The sequence below is a fragment of the Pelodiscus sinensis genome, chromosome 1 (assembly GCF_049634645.1).
Source record: "Pelodiscus sinensis isolate JC-2024 chromosome 1, ASM4963464v1, whole genome shotgun sequence".
NCBI classification, from domain to species: domain Eukaryota; kingdom Metazoa; phylum Chordata; order Testudines; family Trionychidae; genus Pelodiscus; species Pelodiscus sinensis.
Window position 1 is genome coordinate 77,671,639 of NC_134711.1, and position 17,833 is coordinate 77,689,471.

Sequence of the window (17,833 nt, forward strand, 5' to 3'; positions counted from 1 at the left end):
CCTTTAAATTTTTGTTCAGATCCCATTATTCATCCTATTTACAATGACCATTAAGCACTATTTTGTAAACAAGGTTTATATTAAACCATTTTTCTTGCTAAAATGCTAATTCAGTACAAACAGAGTGAGTCAAATGTTGCATGATCATTAGCAGAATACACATTTTACACCATGTAACAAACTCAGTATTGAGAAAAGTTTTAACTTTTCAGGAGCAAAGTATTACAGTAGAAGCATTTATTATCCATTTCTTCAATCTTAAATTGTACTTTATGACATTCAAATCAGTCCCCATTCAAACTGGAGATGAACAGCACATTTATTTATTTGAGTTACAATGAGCAAGACAAGTAAACCTTACAACCAGAAAGGTAATAAAGGGCTCAGCAGCTAAAAGTGATAATTATTTTTATAAGCTTAATAACATGTCATGGTTGTTGAGATCACAACAAGAAAGCATTTCCCTTTTTAAACAAATATTCCTAATTTCAGGTTTCACTTACACTTGCTATGAGTCAAAGTCAATGTACTTCATGTCAACAGGATCAGACGGAATCATTTGTGCACAAAGCTTAAACATTTAAGCATTTGGCGGGAAACACAAATGTATAATTCAGATTTTTTTAAAGATATAATGGAATCATGACCACTGTTTGTACAGAAAGAGAAAAATTTAATTGAGGTAAAAATTAACATGCAAATGTCAACTGCACAGGGCAGTTAGTTTTAAGAAAAGACTCAAACAGCTTCCTTCCATTTTAAAGCCATCATTTATTGAGGCAATTGTTCTGAACTAGGTAAGAGAAATGTCTGAGCCTATTTGAAGTCAGAACTCAGCCTAGTTCCTACTTTACATTTTTCCAGTTATTTAGTATTCTAAGAAGCTTTGGGAGAAGTTGTCATAAAAGCATCAAGTACAAACATCCTGTGCCAAAGGAAGCCTTGTTCTTTCCAAGTCTATGGGCATAACAGAAAAAAAAACGCTGAAGGTTTAAAGAGTGGCTGACAGTGGGATACAGTGCTTGAAACCCCAGGATGATTGCCCCCACAGATTCTTTTCAATCTTAAGCATATTTTCATTGTTTTCCCAAAAACTCAGAGCAGTCTTCTCATTCTAATTTTAAATGCCTTTCTAACCATGAGTTTTCCTTTGTCCATTCATTACTACCATGATTCCTTCAATACTTTATGCACTTTTCTACCATGTGGGCAACTAGCGTCTACCTTTAAGGTTCAGACATACAGCAGGATCCCTAATCTACAACTAATCAGTTGTGAAATAGTGTGAACCCTGATGGCACCTGCTGCCATAGCCCAGAAAGTAAAACACTAATCTTTAAAGATGTAGGCAGTCTCCCCCAGTCAACCAGGTCTAAATCTGGACTACTTATCTGAACTAAATCACCACCAGGATTCTCACTCTGAATTTGTTCCACTGGCTAAAAACAAACCATGATACAAGTCAAGGTGAAAAAAGTGACATGCAGAAGAAGAAAGCTATGGAAGAATGGGATTCTGGGTTGGGGGTATGTTTCACAGAGCAGCTGTCCAATTGATGGAGATAATGTGACTTTTATTCACCCAATTGTTAGGAGGTCATATTTTGGTGCCAAAAACTATTGCTTCACTAAGAACATGTGAACACTTGTCAGCTGACCCCACATGAACTAACCTGATTTTATTTGGATTTTTATACAGTAAGTCAAAAATGAAAGACAATACATTATTTACTACTCACATTAAGTCTTTTCACCCTGAGATAATTTCAGCCACAATCAATCAGTATTCCTTTGACTTGAGGAATTTGTTGGGTGCCTTAACTCACATCCATTCTGCAGGGCAGTCACCAACATCTGATTTATAAAAGTGTTTTTTAATGGGGCTGTTACCATCTTGAAATTGTAGTTTAAATTTCAAATTTTAAATTGTAGTTTAAATGTAGTAGTAATAAAAAGTATACTTTTTCAATGTTTCCAGTGAAGCTGAGAAATCTGTAAAAAACCATTGCTGCATATTTTAATAAAAGGGCAGATTTATGTTTACAAAATAAAAAATTAAAAAAAAGGAAAACAAGTATGCTACCTACCAACAACCTTTCAAAATGCCAACAGCCCTCATGCTGTATGAAGGATTCTATAGATTTTTTTTTGAGGGGGGAGGGAGGGAGGAGGAATCAACAGTTCCACTCACAATTCACCAAGACAGCACTACGCTAACATGTTTAGACAAAAACAGAAAGGACTAAGGTTATGATGTATTTTGATTTAATCCATTTTGCCTGAGATAACAAAAGTATTTCAAGCAAGTTCCATCACATATTGATGTCCTGCATTTAAACAATCCTCTACTAAATTCTGAGCAAAAGTTAGTCAGTAAGTTTCTCAAAATTTTTAAAAATTAAACAGTTGTTTCAAAACCATTAAGTAGTAAATGTATTTAAGAAACTAATTAGGACAGAGGCCATAACTTCATTAGAACACCACTGCTCAGGTTTTTACAAAGCATTAGTGTTATCTATTTGGCTATTAGTATTAGCAATTTATCTACAATATTTAACAAAGTAAATTGCAGGCAAAATTTAGTACAGTTTCAATAGAAACACCCTTTTCCTGAAAATACAGCAGTATTTGAAGGACTAATCTCTTTTCTCTGCATCATTTATAAGGAAGCTTCCCATCTATGAACAGGAACAAAAAAGTATCTACAAACCTTGTAAACAGATCTGTATCATTTAACATAAATAATCCAAATTATTAACAGCCAACAGCAGAAATTAAAGTATAAACTCAATGATCCAGGGCTTCTTTGCCCTTACCAGCCCTCCCCTCAAAAGGATCAAGATAAACTGAAGTTCCAATACACTGTTCAGGACCATTAAGTACAACTGATGATCCGCAGGTCACTTACGCTGAGTTACTGTTTATCTGTCAGAGTTCATTATTACCCCCACCCTCAAGAAGCACCCTCAAGTCTGGCAGAAAGCTTTTAAAAAAATAAATCTACATTCGTACAAGTGTCTTCTGTTGAAGTCCAGGACAAGACTACTATCTTGTCCGTCACAATTGTGTGAAAAGACCCAGTTTCAATTTGTTTCTTTACAATGCAGCTAGTGTGTAACATTCAGCTTACAATCAGAGTGATGTTTCCAAACTATGTAGTGGGCTCCCTGGGGATGAAGAGGTAGCAGACTTGTTCATGTCTGTTGTAAGGTGAATTCCACTGTCAACCGCATTGTTATTTTTGTTGGGAGAAGGGGGAGGAGTAGAGTTGCGTTTTGTTGGAGCATCATCTTCAGCATCAGTATCATCAATAAGTGGAATATGAGGCTCAGAATCTTCTATTCTAAACTCAGGATGTGTCATAAAATTGTGAATCGAACTTCGTGTCTCAGGTTTTTCTAATCCTTCATATAAGGAACTACGAAATGCATTCACCACTCGGATCTGTAAACATGAAAGAAATACAAAAATCTGTTAGTATGCTGCAGATTTACTAGTAGTGAATATGGTTCTTATGAATCTGAATCCACAAACAGCTAAACATGAGTGAATCGAATTTATATGTAATGTGGTGGAACTTGCAATAAACTGTAAAAAATGAAGAGCATTTCAGTAGAGCACTGCCAAACTACAGTTGGAATAAAAATTGTAGAAGTGTACTGTAAAAAACTGAAATGTCTAAAAATTCAAAGTAGTGCTAGAATTATTTCACTGCTTGACATGGGCTAAATGTTTTCAAAACATGAAGTCAATATGTATTCAATGTACTTATTTACAAATTCAACAAGTTTTACTAAGGAATGTTTTATTCAACACCAAAGGGAAAGGACTAAAAAAAGAGTTGGGGCACACAGGGTACTATTTCTCATGCTAGGAATTAGGATGTCACTGACTATGAAAAAGCCAAGCAAGTGTTCGCCAAATGTCACAATGATTGGACATTTACTAGCAGGGCTCATGCAAAAAGATACTTCTACAACAGCTGTAAATATTCGAGTATATACCTATTTACAACAACAAAATACATTTTTCCATAGTAAGTAATATGTTTCATGCCCCGATTTGTTAAGTCGTAGTAAGTTACATTTTGCAATTGTTTTCCTTTATGTACAAAACTAAACTTTCCCGATGCCTTTCAAAAGGTGAAAAAGTTAAGCATTAAATGTGTTCACACAATCTAAGTGGCAGATATTAACATTTTCCATATACGGTCTCAAAAAATTCTAAGATGTAAGCACTGGAATTGGCTGCACATTTCAGTATGAACACCAGTATTGTAAGATTTAAGTAATCACCTTTATATACACAAGTGCGCATTTCAGATGACAAATCTACAAAGCAACCAACCAACAAGTAAGCTGTTACTAGATAATTACAACAATTTTTCAATATATACATATGACCCATGTCTGCCTTCAGTTAAGAGGTCAGTTCTTTGCTTTTTGGTGCAGAGATACACACAAGTACATTTTGGCACTACTGCATCGAAAGATTTCTAGAGCTTCAAATGCTTCCATCAATAAAGTTTGTGTGTGTGTGTATATAAACAGAAAAGTCTTAGTGTTACCCAGTTAAAGGGTTGAGGTCCTTACACTAGTTTCACCAGATAAAGACTTTGTTCCTAACAGCTGACTTAAAATGAAGTGTTTGGGACATGTAAGGGCACCTCACATGAAGATATGCTATGGTTGTAAGATACCACAGAATTTATGAACCAACATGAATTTTAAGCTGTGATGTGGTCCTATTAAGGTGGAAAAGAAAACACAATCTTACGGGAGAAGAAGAGTCAATTATAGCTCTGCAGAAGAAAGGACTCCAATAAGTTCAACATAGAAAAAAATGAATTGGCAACCATCGTGCACCTCTCTCAGGTGCAACATATTAAGGGAAGAATTTGCTGCAGCTCCCAAAAGCTTTGTTAAAGCTTTTCTGGATTGACCCATAAAGGGGGAAAAATCCAGAAATTTCATCAGCACAAACCAATCCACAGCATGTTGCATAAGCAACCTCTGCACTCATTCAGCAGAAAACTTTTACCAATTAGACCTAGACAAGTTAGGCTTCAATACAGCTTCATTTTTGCTTATCTGCTACACACATTTCAGCCACATTAAGAATGCATCAAATTTTAAAAGGAAATTCAAAATTAAGAGTCCTGTGGCCCAAGTAGCTCAAAGGTTTTTGTTTTGGGGTTTTTTTTTTTGGTAAACATACTATGCATCAATGCATTAAATTAGACCAGCCATCTGAGCTGAGTGAATAGTACATTCAGTTTTAAGTAACTGAAGAGTTAAGAGTAATACAGTTAATGAAATCTGAAAGTAGAACCAGTTCTCTTTAACAGTACTTCTTACTTCACAGTTTGAGAACCTCTGATCAAGACCAACAGTTGGCGTACAAATCTCCAATAGTTCAAGGAGCACTTGCTGGTCACATGGTACTAACTCACCCTCATTTCCGGTTGATAAAACACATTGAAAAGTAGTTTTAGGGTTTTTAAACGTAAATAATGCCATAGTTGCTATAAAGAGGTTACAGTATCTTATGGGGGAGGAGAGATAAGTTTCCAGGACAGCACTATGTTGTGGCCCATATGAAAAAGTTTGAGATCCTCCATTTTGAATACTGGTGTGTGGTAAATCATTTCATATTGCTACAAAAGACTTCAAAAATCCAGGGATGACTGTACAATTCAGAATTGCATCAGCATCTTCGTTACTCTCAAAAGTGACAAATCTTTATACAGGTTGCACCTCTGTAAACCAGAACTCTCTGGTCTGGCAACATCCACGGTCTAGAAGGAACGGATGTTCTAGGATCAGAGTGTTCCAGTGTGCTGCAACAGGTCGGGAGCACAGTACTATGCAGGGGAGGATGATGCATGGCTTAGCTGGGCTTCAGGAGGAGGGGTGTGCAAGCCAGCAAACAGCTCAGCAGGGCTCTGGGGAATGCTGGGGCGCCAAGCAGGGGAGTCAGCAGCAGGGAAGCCAGAACTGACCTTACCAGTCCAGAAAAATCCCTCATCCAGGACCCAGTTTTATTTCTGGTCTTCACAACATCCCCTGAGAGTTCCACACAGACTGTGCATTATGTGAAGTAGTGCTTATGTTTATTTTCAGCCTGCTACCCGTTAATTGTTATCACACTCCTGGTTCTTGTTAATTATTAAAAATGGCAAGTCCTGTGGCACCCTGAAGACTAACAAATTTATTTTGATGTAAGTTTTCATGGGATGGAATTAAGTTCCAGCCAACAAAAGCGCTTATGCTGAAGTATATGTTATTCCTTTGTTTGGTTTCAGCAAAAACAAGTAATCCTGTGGCACCTCAGTTATCCCTTTGAAATGTGTTCATTGTAAATAACTCCTCATTCTTTCTCCACACCGGTTACAATTTTAGATCCTCAGTTGTCTCTTCTTAAAGAGACAGAGAACTGTCTCCTCTATAAAAGCTTTTCCATACTCATAATAATTTGTTGCCCTCTATTTTCCCAAATCTAATATCCTTTTTGAGGTGGGGCAACCAGAACATCATCCAAATTCCAGATGCATATATTCAATGGACTTACCTAGTGGCATTCGATATTTACTGTTTTGATATCTATCCCTTTCTTATTGATTCCTAACATTAACTTTTTGACTGCTGCTGCATATTGAGAAGATATTTTCAGAGAACTATCCATGAGTCTAAGATCTTTGAGTGGTAACAATTTAAATCCCACCCTTTTATCTGCATTGTTGGGATTATATTTTTTCCATGCACATTACTTTATCTATCAACATTGGATTTCATCTGTCATTTTGTTGCCCAATCACCCAGTTTTGTGAAATTTCTTTGTAATTCTTCAGTATGCTTTGGAGCAAGCTTAAATAATTTAGTATTATCTGCAAATTTTGACACCTCACTATTTACCTGTTTCCAGATCGTTCATGAGTATATTGAACTGCACTGTTCCCAGTACAGATCATTGGAAGACTTAAAACTCACCATTATACCTACTTTTGTATCCTGTCTTTACACCAAATTATGATCCATGAGGGGACCTTCCCTTTCAGCTCACGATTACTTATGAGCCTTTGGTAAGGGACCCTGCCAAAGTCTGAAAGCTCAAGTCCATTATATCCACTGGATTACTCCATGTTCACATGCTTGTTGAAAACTGCAGCAGACTTCATATGAATTGATGAGGCAAGATCTCTTTGCAAAAGCCATAATGACTAACACTTTATTTGTCTAGGGGTCTACATTGCAGGGCTTAACTCAAAGTAAGCTACGCTAATTGAGCTGTGTCAATTGCGTAGCTTATTTCAAAATAGCTTATTTTGAAATAGGGAACGTCTACACAGCACTTATTTAGAAATAAAGTACTCTTCCTCTGACTTCCCTTCTTACTCCAATTCCTGTAACCCTCATTGTATGAGGAATAAGTCCTCCAGCTTGACAGTATTTTGAAATAACTGCCTGCTGCGTAGACGCAGACTAAGTTATTTCGGAATAGCATTAGTTATTTCTAAATAGAGTTGCAGTGTAGACATACCCTAGGTGTCTGATAACTGTTCTTTACTAGTTTTTACCAGTTTGATCCATAATCGCCAGGGAGGAGGCATGGCTCTCTCTACCTTGAGATACTGGCTTTCAAAGCCGGGTGCCAGAACAGGGGGAAGTATGATGCACTCCCTAAAGTAGTGTTGCAAATTCATCCTTTCTTCACGCCAGGAGAGCAAAATGCTTCCTGCTGCTCACCTGAGGGTCATGTGATTCTGTACTACCACTTGCCTAAGGCTCTAACAGGTCAAATATAACCTAAAAGTTACTTCCCGTATATGCAAAGAAACCATTTTAAAATCTAGTGCTGTACTGAACAATCTTATTCCCACAAACAGAACATACTTTTTAAATGAAAAGTGCCAAAATACAGATTCCAAGTACTTTACAAACATAAATGAATCAAGCCTTGCAACATTAAGCCTAAGAGGTAGGGAAGGATCTTCATTTTACAGAATGGAAAAACAGGCAGAGAATCAAGTGACCTGCTCAAGCACATTCAGGAAATCTGAATCTGAAACAGAGCCCAGAGGACTGTACTTTTTAAATAAGAAAACTCCTGCAAGCTTTAAATGTCTCTGCACATTTTACTTAACCCAGCAACATGAAAGTTCTTAAGTAGCCTGAAAACTCGTATTTGTCAGTCAGTCAACCAACTATGAGAATGTTAGTAGATAAAAATCTTGCTTAAAATGTTTGATACTTGTATAATAGGATGGAAACTAATTTTTACATTTATTTAAATAAGACACTTGTTATGGAATGAATATACTAAATGTAATGAAAACTTACACTTTGTTTCATATATTACATCCTCAATCTCAATTGAAGCTAAATATTGGTTTTAGAAAGAACTATTATACTTCTTAACACAGAGGTTGAAAAACTCAAATGCCACTTAGTTTAGAAAACAATGTAAAGACTACAGTTAAGTAACTGATAAAACATCACTTGCATCAAGGTTTATGTACTGTGCCAAATGAACCTAGAAAGAAAGTTATCCAGTTTGAATGAAATAAGTGTTTTACTAGTCCAACACCTTAATGTTCTTACCAATCAATGCTCCTCATTGAATGGCTGAATGCTTGTAATTTTTTGTATAGTTAAATTTACTATTATTTTAGCTATTTGGAAGAAGCCTATTTTATCAACCTGCACCTGATGTTAAAAAAAAAAATAAAAAAAAAATCTTACCATCTGGTTAAGAACAAGTCCAACAAAAAGCAAGATTCGGTCTATGAAGCATTACTGTATGAAGCAAGCTTTTAGAGCTTTTTTCCTTTTCATTTATCTTGTCTATGTTTTAAACTTTGTAAATTTAAAATTTAAATAATGTGAATCTGCATATTTTGCCAGAGAAAGTGTTGAAAAGTGTACATATATTTTATATTTTTAACTGTGTTATTTTAGATTATGGTTTATTTTCAAATTTCTATTACCTACTTTTGTTGGACCAGTTTAATATTATATGCTGCATAGAATAAACTATGAACAATTTTTATAAAATAAGTCAGCAGAGGCATATACTCGAAAATTTACAACAGTTTTCCTTTCAATTTGTAAAAGTCCCTCTGAACATGAATGAATGAAGGCACAGTACATACAGGCTCACAGCTTTCATGTTTAAGTCTTTTGTTGCAACTGTTCCACCTGTTTTCTAGCCCTCTAAGAAAAAAATCTTGAGGACTCCACTTTGTGGAAAGAAAGCTTTATGGAAAGCCTGAACGATGAATTTAAACACTAAGGAGAAAATGAGAAACGTTAGGTGTGTGAATTAGGAAATGTTAATTTCATGCACTTTTAGGAACACACACTCACACCCCACAGTAGTAGAAGCAGTAGTAGAGGAAAACACTACATGTGTAGGGGTAGAAATATTTGTTACATCATGATGCTGGCTGGCGATGGAAGGTTGTCGCCTTAGAGCCCCCTGAATGGTACTTCCACTCTGGAAAGCATTCACTACATCCATCTGCAAGGAATCAGAGATTGTGACAGCTTGCTCAGCAAGAGAGAGAGAGAAAACAAGAGAAAGGACCATCCCATCTATAACACATAAGTAAAGAAAAAAGGCACTTTTTATAGAGGGATACGCAGGCAAGAGTTGCATTTAGAGCTGAAGAAGGATCTTGAGGGATTACAGAGCCATCCATACCCCCATCTTGAGAAAAATCTCAGTCACACAGTATAAAATTGTCATTTTATTAGGATAGAGGGGAAGATTTAATTAAAACCCTTGACCACCACTGTTTCCTCCTACCTTTTCCAAGACCATACCTGAGTTTGTATCCTGTTCAGGCCCCTAAACCACAAGATCTGACCACGACGCAATTCTCTTTCAGCATGATCAATCTCTTCCACATCTTCTGCTAACTCTTCTTCAGGAATCTCCTCCTTCTGTGTTCCATGCCCAGCTTCTTTAAGGAATTTCAAACGGCTGGTTGGAATTGTTGAGATCAGCTAGAGACGAAGGAAAAGATGTAGAGAATTTGCAGAAAGAAATAGGGTAACAAGGTCTAGGTTTTAAAATGTAGTTTAATCATGGAACATACAAATATTTGCCAGTTTCCTTCAACCTATAATATTCCACAAAATAACTTTAAAATTAAATGAATCTTCCTGCTTTAGGAAAAAACTTTCAGTGTAAAGCGATTGTTCTGATACCCTATTCACTCAGTATTGCTCAATATACTCCAAGTAACAGCTACAGTAAGTCTGAGAAATCATCCTCCTACTACCTCATTTCAAAGGTGTGCAGCTGAACTCAGGCTAGTGAAATTCTAAAGCTCTTCCCCAACACTATAGAACAAGTTAAAAGCATAAGATGGCCTAAATGTAATTTTACAGTTGTCATTTATAGTAAAAGAGTCAAATAATAAAGTTATAAAACAGCTGCCAAGTTGTGTTGTTTCAAATGTGCTAGTAAGCTACCTGAATAAGTAATCTGCCAGCAATATGTAGGAAGTTTTTCCTTTAGTATTGGGATCCAAGACTTGGTTTCATTTAAAAGTACTGGGAGCCAACCACTTCAGGGTAAGTGGCAAGCTTTTCAGAAGTCAAAGGCCTTCTATCAATACTTTGAGAGATTCTCCATGCCTTTCTACTCTTCTTCCATTGTTCAGGTTCTGCAAAAGGGTACGAATAAGATCCCTGCCAAGTATTCTCTGAACACTGATGTAGAGCCAGCAGATGAGATATAAAAGCCAGGAAAGAAAATGACCAGAATGGTTTGCCCTAGTTATGCTCACTGTCCAGCTAATTCTTTGCCAAGGGAATGGTGGAAAGGTCCAAACCATAACAGGGCTGCAATGAGGATAAAGTAAGTTCAAGGAGGATAGGTTCATCAGTGGCCACTAGCCAGAATATGCAGAGATGGTGTTCCTAGCTTCTCTTTGCCAGAAGCTGGGAATGAGTAACAGGGGATGGATAATTTGATGATTGCCTCTTCTGTTCACACCTTCTGAAGCATACCTAGCATTTATCATTGTTGGAAGTCAGGATAGTGGGCTAAATTGCCCATTGGACTGACTCAGTATGGTCATTCTGATGTGCTTAAATAGAGCCCAGATGTATCTGCCCCTTGGTGTAGCCCACTAAATTCCATTCCCCTCCCATAGTTGAGAGATGCTCTCAGGACTTCTGGACTATCTCTCTCTCCCTAAAGAGTCAGTAATGAAGAAAGGCTTGAAATATTTTTTCTAACAGTGTAATCTAAACTTCCTGGACCTCACTTGCAAGGAAGAACTTCCTACATATTACTGGCAAATTGTTTCAAATGTTCTAGTAAACTATATGAACACCATCATTTGGCAGCTATTTTTCTAACTATTATTGGACTCTTTTTACTATGACAACTGTAAAATTACATTTAGGTAATTTTATGCTTTTAACTTTTTCTATAGAGTTAAGGAGTTAGAATTAAATACACTGCTCCTGTGAGCTAACTACTAAATTATCTGCCCCCCCCCCCCAAAAAAAAAATTTCCAATGTCTCAGTAGCCCCTGGAAAGAGGTGGTATATCTGGGGGGAGAGAAGGGTGAAGATAGAAGGGGTTAGTCACTCCGAATGTGTGGCTTGGCTTGTATTGAGCATGCTCAGTAGCACTGCTGAAGCTGCTGCCCTCCGTTTGCCCCCTTCCCTCCCTCCCCAGTTCTCTCACTCTTCCTTTTCCCATCATAGCATGCACAGGTCACCCTCCCCCAACAAAATTTGAAATGGCGCACCCTTGCGGTTGGGGATAGAAAGGTGGGATCCCGACATAAGGAAGGGGAGGGTTTTATGATTCAAGCTTCAAGGCACATCCAGAGAACATTTTAAATTTGTAATCAAATATAATTTTGGGCCTTAAAATAGTCATTCAGTGGCCACAACTGGCCTGGAGGCCCTGTTACCTCCCCCCACCGATTTAAAGAATATAATGGCCAAAATTTCATGTGAAGTGTGCACACTGTTTGTTGAAGTTATCTTTTTATTCATATGAAGTTTCATTCATCATGATGGTAGACAGGCTGGACCATTTATAGTTACTTAATTTAACTGCTGCTGCAAAATCTAAGTCTAGTCAGTTTCACTGCTGCTATACAACTCTGAAGCAGCAAATTTACCACCCCGATCCTTCAACTAGAGAGGAAGGAACAAACAGAAATCCTGGGAAGTACAAGGATGATTAACTTTTCCCCAAGAGGATTACTTACTACAGGATAAGGAGAGTTAGAGGCTGAAGTTTCCGTGAGCACTTAGAAACTAGATGGCATCTAGACCCCCCCACCAGGAATCTAAGGTTCAAATCCCAGCAGGATGAATTCATTCTTTCATCTTACCAGGATACACAGATTGAATACAAGTTTACAGAATCTTAGAGGTCAAATTTCCTGGAGAGATTTTGTACTGTATAGAAACTAAGGCCATTTTAAAATGGGAAAGGTCCACTGGTATGTAATTATGGACCTCCATTTACATACCAGTTGCCTCTAAGTTCTGATGCATATCAGTTAAATTATAACATTTTAAACTTATGTAGAATTGTGAACATGATAGCCAAGTATTTGGAAATTCAACAGGATTGTTTAATATTTTTATTTATTTTATCATACACAGTTGAAATTCATCACTGTTCTTAAATAACTCAATATATTTTTAACTACAAGGGATTCAAAATGTATTTTACTGGAAGAGATATACTTTTTTTAATTTTTAAAAAAGCAAAGTCTGGCTATAAGCTAATCCAGTCTGATGAAATTCCTAGTTTCATTTTCTTAATAGTAATTATGGTTTCTGACACTACAGCAATTATTCATGGCATCTTTATAAGCCAAATTAGCCTAAACATTTTATTTAGGAGCAAACTAGGATCAGCTTTAAATTTCAAATAATTTTTTTTTATTTGTGAATGGTAACCCTTGCTCAGGAATGTGACTAGCACACCTATACTACCTTGAATAGAATGCTCAAGTAAAGAATTAAAATGAAGCCATACTCTATCAATTTTAATTTTCACTAAACATTCTCATTGGCAAAAAAAAAATCAGGTATCTGCTAATCCCATGCACAGCCCCCCCCCCCCTTAAAATTTTGAAACATGCGTAAAGTCTTTTGGACACCACCACAATTCTGGCATGTGCCCCCCCCCCCAAAAAAACCCCCAAATTATGTAACTCGTGATGTGTTAATTTGTACACACAAAAAAGTTGCTTTACCTGGCCCCAGAGTAGCGTTCCCATTCCCAGGAAAACGGACCATAGCCATTGTTCTACTGTAAGCTTCGAACAACTGAAAGGTTTCCCACCAAACTGTACAATAATTACCTATGGAAAGCGTTGGAGAAAGTAATAGTTATTGAAGGGTGTCAGTGAACGTAAGTAGTAGGTACTGTGAGTTTTAGCTACTTGGTACTTCAAATGTAACCAGCTGGTTACATAATATATTAGCTTTAGTTTGTCACTCAAGTATTTTGATCCCTTTTACTTCTCCCACACCATCTTCAAAACTTTATTTTGTACCTGAGCACAGATACAGAAAAGTTTCCCCCCTATGCTTACATTGTACTTCACAAGTCAGGCCTGCTTGTAGTGATAATTGAATCCGTTCATTATATCTTTTTAAACTGAAGAAATTTAAGATATTTTTCTTTATGCCCACCTTTAGAAAAACAGCCTGAAGGGCAGTAGATTTTAGAGAAACTAAGATGTTTACAATTACTGTTTTTTCCCCTGTTAAACAAAATACAGATGTGCAGCACCTAACCTAAGGTTACAACTCTGCTTTGTATAAAAAAAAAATACTGTTATGAAGTGGACTTCCCTCCACGAACTAGACATCATGGTAGCAGCATTTTCCTATTTTAAATATTGTCAGAAATAGTAATTTACACAGCACACTTCAAACAGCATTTCTGCACATCCATTTCAAGCTTAGCAGCAAGTATAAAAACCAAAGAACAATGGATTAGGAACTATAATATGAGCAAAAGTGAAATTCTGAAATCATAAACCAGAAATTAAGGTCAAGTATAAATCTCTTTATAAATATAAAAAAAGTTTTTCCTGGTGGGCATTATCATGCTCTCTGGCTGAGAAAGCAGTCAGAGATGGGGAAGGGGTTGGTGAGCATAGCGAGCAGTGGGCAAGTCCCTTCATTGTAGTAATTATGCATGGATTGTTTGGTGAGAGCAGCCAAATATATGCTGCTGCTATAAGCATTCACATCTGTATGCTTTAACTGTCAAAATTCAGAGAGACTTTAGCAAAACAGATATATCAAAATTAAAAATTAGTATCTAGTGTATGCACATTACAGCTTGGTAGCACTCAATTTGTATATCGTTTTAAGTTATCCCAAATGCTGCATCTTTCTCTCTAAATCTTCATATTGTATTTTAGGCTTTAAAAAACCTTGTTACTTTAAAATTAACCCTGTACTCTTGATTTGTCTGTCCTTTGTATTAGGTAATCCCCCAAGGGGAGCACTGTGTGCGAGACGTTGTACATACATATATTAAAAAACAGCATTCTGCACCTTGACAACACCCCCCTCCCCCCCCCAAAAAAAGGGCGAGAGACAGTACTAATCCTATTTTCTGGTTGGGGAAGAGAGGCAGAGATATTCAGTTATAAAGATAGCTATTTTACTGCTTTTAAGCACTCTGCTCTGCTTAAAGAGTTACTATTTTCAAATTCTTGTACTGTATGAGAACCTACCAAATATATTGTTGGCATTTATGTACAAGGAAAGAGACTTTGGTTAATAAATTAGAAGCCATCTGATCAGTTCAAATCTGCAAGCAGTATTCAAGATGTGAACATTAAGATATTTTCTGTTTTACTTTCTATACCTTTAATTATTCCTAATATTCTGTTTGCTTTGACTGCTGCTTCACAGAGTGGATGTTTTTGAAGAACTATTCACAATGATACCAAGCTCTCTCTCAAGTGGTAATAGTTCATTTAGTCCCCATTTTATACGCCTCATCAGATTATGTTTTTCAATACAAGACCGTTACCTTTCATAACTGGTGTTCTTTGAAATGCATTGTTCACGTGCATTCCAATTTAAGTGTGTGCGCGACATTCACAGCTGCCAGGAAGATTTTCTCTAGTTGGATACCGTAGGTCAGCATGGGAGACCCCTAGAGTGATGCCAGTATGGCTAGGTACATAGTACCCTGTCATCCGTTCCCTTCCTTAGTTCCTCCTTGCTGGAAATGACTCCAACATGGGAGAGATAGGGGGTATTGGAATGGACATGAGCAACATCTCAAAGAACACCATTTACAAAAAGTAAGTCTTTTCTTTGAGTGATTGCTCATGAGCATTCCAATTTAGGTGATTCCCAAGCAGTTATCCAGCAAAGGGGTGGGAGATCACCAGTCTGCAGTATAAGTGTGTGGCAGGCCAAGGACTTTAGTGTAGCCCTTGCGTCCTTCACACTATGCAGCCTGGAATCCACTTGCTCTGCAAACAAGCCGGAACCATAAAAAGAAAGATCCTGTATCATCTGGATTTCTGGAGGGATCCCAGACACCTGGAACCAAGACTTACACTTCATAACTATGCCTGTTGACACAGATCTGACCATAGAGTCAACAGCATCCAGAGATGCCTGAAGGAAGCTATGGGAAATTACCCTTCCTTCCTCTGAGGGCTGTGAACTCAGACGCCCATGTATTAAAATTGTAGCAGGCCAATACCACCTATTGGCTAACCACCTTCAAGTGAAGGCAACTTACTGAGAACACTTTCTTCCCCAACAGGTCCAGCCTCTTAGTTCTTTGGACTTGGGCCCGGATGACTCTGGCATTCCTTAGCATTAGCTGCATCCGCCACCAGTGTGTTGGGTTGTGGGCGCATATACAAGTAGCATCACTCCACCCCTTTAGCGGTCAGGGGAATGGAAGCAGGGGTCTGCCAGAGGAGATAGTCTTGATAAAAGGGGAGAACAAGCCTATATGGTCCCCGTCCTGAAGACAAAGTATTAACCATAGGCTCTGCATCCCCTACCACCTCCTCTATTTTGAGACCTATACTCTGGGCCATACACATCAAGAGCTCCTGTTGTTGCTGTCCCCTATGGGCAATAGGGTGCATCACCAGCCCAGCTACTGCCTCAGGTGACAACTGGAACCAGCTCCCCTTCTTCCTGTTCCACCTCTGGTACCAGAGGCACATGCACTTGGTCATCAGCACTGGAGTGCTGTGAAGCAGGCAGCACTGGGTGCAAAGACACCCCTGGAACCTGGTGCCACTGATCCCCTGAAACTCCAAAAAGCTGCTTAGCAGGTATCTGCGACCCTGATGTAGTTTGAGACAGCTGTGCCCCTACAGCAGGGTCTTTATCTAGGGCCACTGAGGGAGTTCACCTACTGATAAAAGTGATGGAGGCTGACCTGGAACCCCCAACTTGTCTGGCCCCAGCTTGTGTCTGGCCAGAATGGCCACTAAAGTGGGACCTGCCACTGAAGAGCCCATTGTAGGGTCAAATCCTGTCTCCTCTCCAGAAGGACCTGTGCTGAACAGGACCGCCTCCTGGACTCGGTGACCCTCTAGCTCCAGTTCAGATATGGATGTGGAACGTGGGGACCATAGAGGAGCAGTACTGCACCACATCAGTAGCCTTTGCATCGTGTGAGGTCACCAAGAGGACTCTTTTTTAAAATGGGAGCCCTCGCAGGACCCAGGCCAAAAGGGAACCATCCCCACTGATCGACCAGTGCCACCCAGGAGGACTCCACCTGGTACGGGAGTTCTCACCAGATCGGTACCAAGGTTAATGATCGTGGCAAGAGGCACCTTTTTAACACTGGATGCTGCGGAATCGAGAGAGACTCACAGGGGTAACTGACCAGTCAGAAGTTAGTTCAATCAGGTCCTGGGCCACCTGATATGTTTCAGGAGTGGATGGCATGTCCACATCTCCCATCTGGCTCTACGGGGATGGTGAGTCCACTCGCACTGGACTGGACAGGACTGGCAGAGGTGTCAATTAACTGCACCATATGGGCAGGCTGTTTCAAAGGGTGCTCAACTCAGGATGCAACCCTTTAAAGTCTCTATCCCCTTTCCTGCCTCTTTCTTCTTCTGCACCAGAGAATGGGATCAATGCCAAGAGATAGGCTTCGGTGAACAATGGTGCTGGGGTGTCTTGTTCAACTCCTTTCTTGGAGCAGTACGCTCTGCACTGGCGAGGGTGCACTATGCACTGAGAGTGCCAATTCCAGTCTTGCGGCGCCGGATGGGATGCCAAGGATGCCTCCATTAACAGATTTAGGAGACAAAATACTGTCCCTTTTAGTTCTTGATATATAGGCCCTACAAATCTTACACTTGTCATCTGCTAAGTGGGTCACTCCCAAACACTTAAGCAGGATTTCTGCGGATTGCCCATAGCCATAAACTTCAAGCATAGTCTACACTGCTTGAAGACAGGGAGCTGAGGCTTCCCAGCTTGGGGGCTGGGGCAACAAAAATGGAGTTCCCAGATCAAACTTAATACTTTAGAAAAACTACAAAGAGAAACTAGGGAAAGCACGCTTGCCTGAGGCAAGAGACACTAGCGCCGACAACCATCGCTGGCGGTAAGAAGGAACTGAGGGAGGGAACGGTTGGCAGAGTGCTATGTATCTAGCCATAATGCTGTCATTCCAGGGGTCTCCCCTGCCAGCTTACAGTATCCAGCAAGGGGGGGGAAGAAATCTTCCTGACAACTGTGCATGTGACACGCACACACCTACACTGGAATGCACATAAGCAATCACTTGAAGCATTACTTTGTGTTTAACAACATTAAAATTA

At 38.8% G+C, this 17,833-nt stretch overlaps 1 protein-coding gene across 9 annotated transcripts in view; it reads right to left on the reverse strand.

Moving 5' to 3' along the window:
• Window positions 1-222: 222 nt before the first annotated feature.
• The window catches only part of ATP2B1 (ATPase plasma membrane Ca2+ transporting 1), a 119,872-nt gene continuing 102,261 nt past the window's right edge, over window positions 223-17,833 (reverse strand). For 8 of the 9 annotated variants that reach the window (XM_075932887.1, XM_075932895.1, XM_075932893.1 and 5 more), the window contains 4 exons: window positions 13,244-13,351; window positions 9,824-10,006; window positions 9,432-9,518; window positions 223-3,443 (listed from right to left, as the gene is read on the reverse strand). In XM_075932887.1, the coding sequence (XP_075789002.1) occupies window positions 3,132-3,443; window positions 9,432-9,518; window positions 9,824-10,006; window positions 13,244-13,351 (690 nt within the window). In that variant the 3' untranslated portion in view covers window positions 223-3,131. The remainder of the gene's footprint in view (window positions 3,444-9,431; window positions 9,519-9,823; window positions 10,007-13,243; window positions 13,352-17,833) is intronic. The other variant, XM_075932896.1, reaches the window with a different exon arrangement.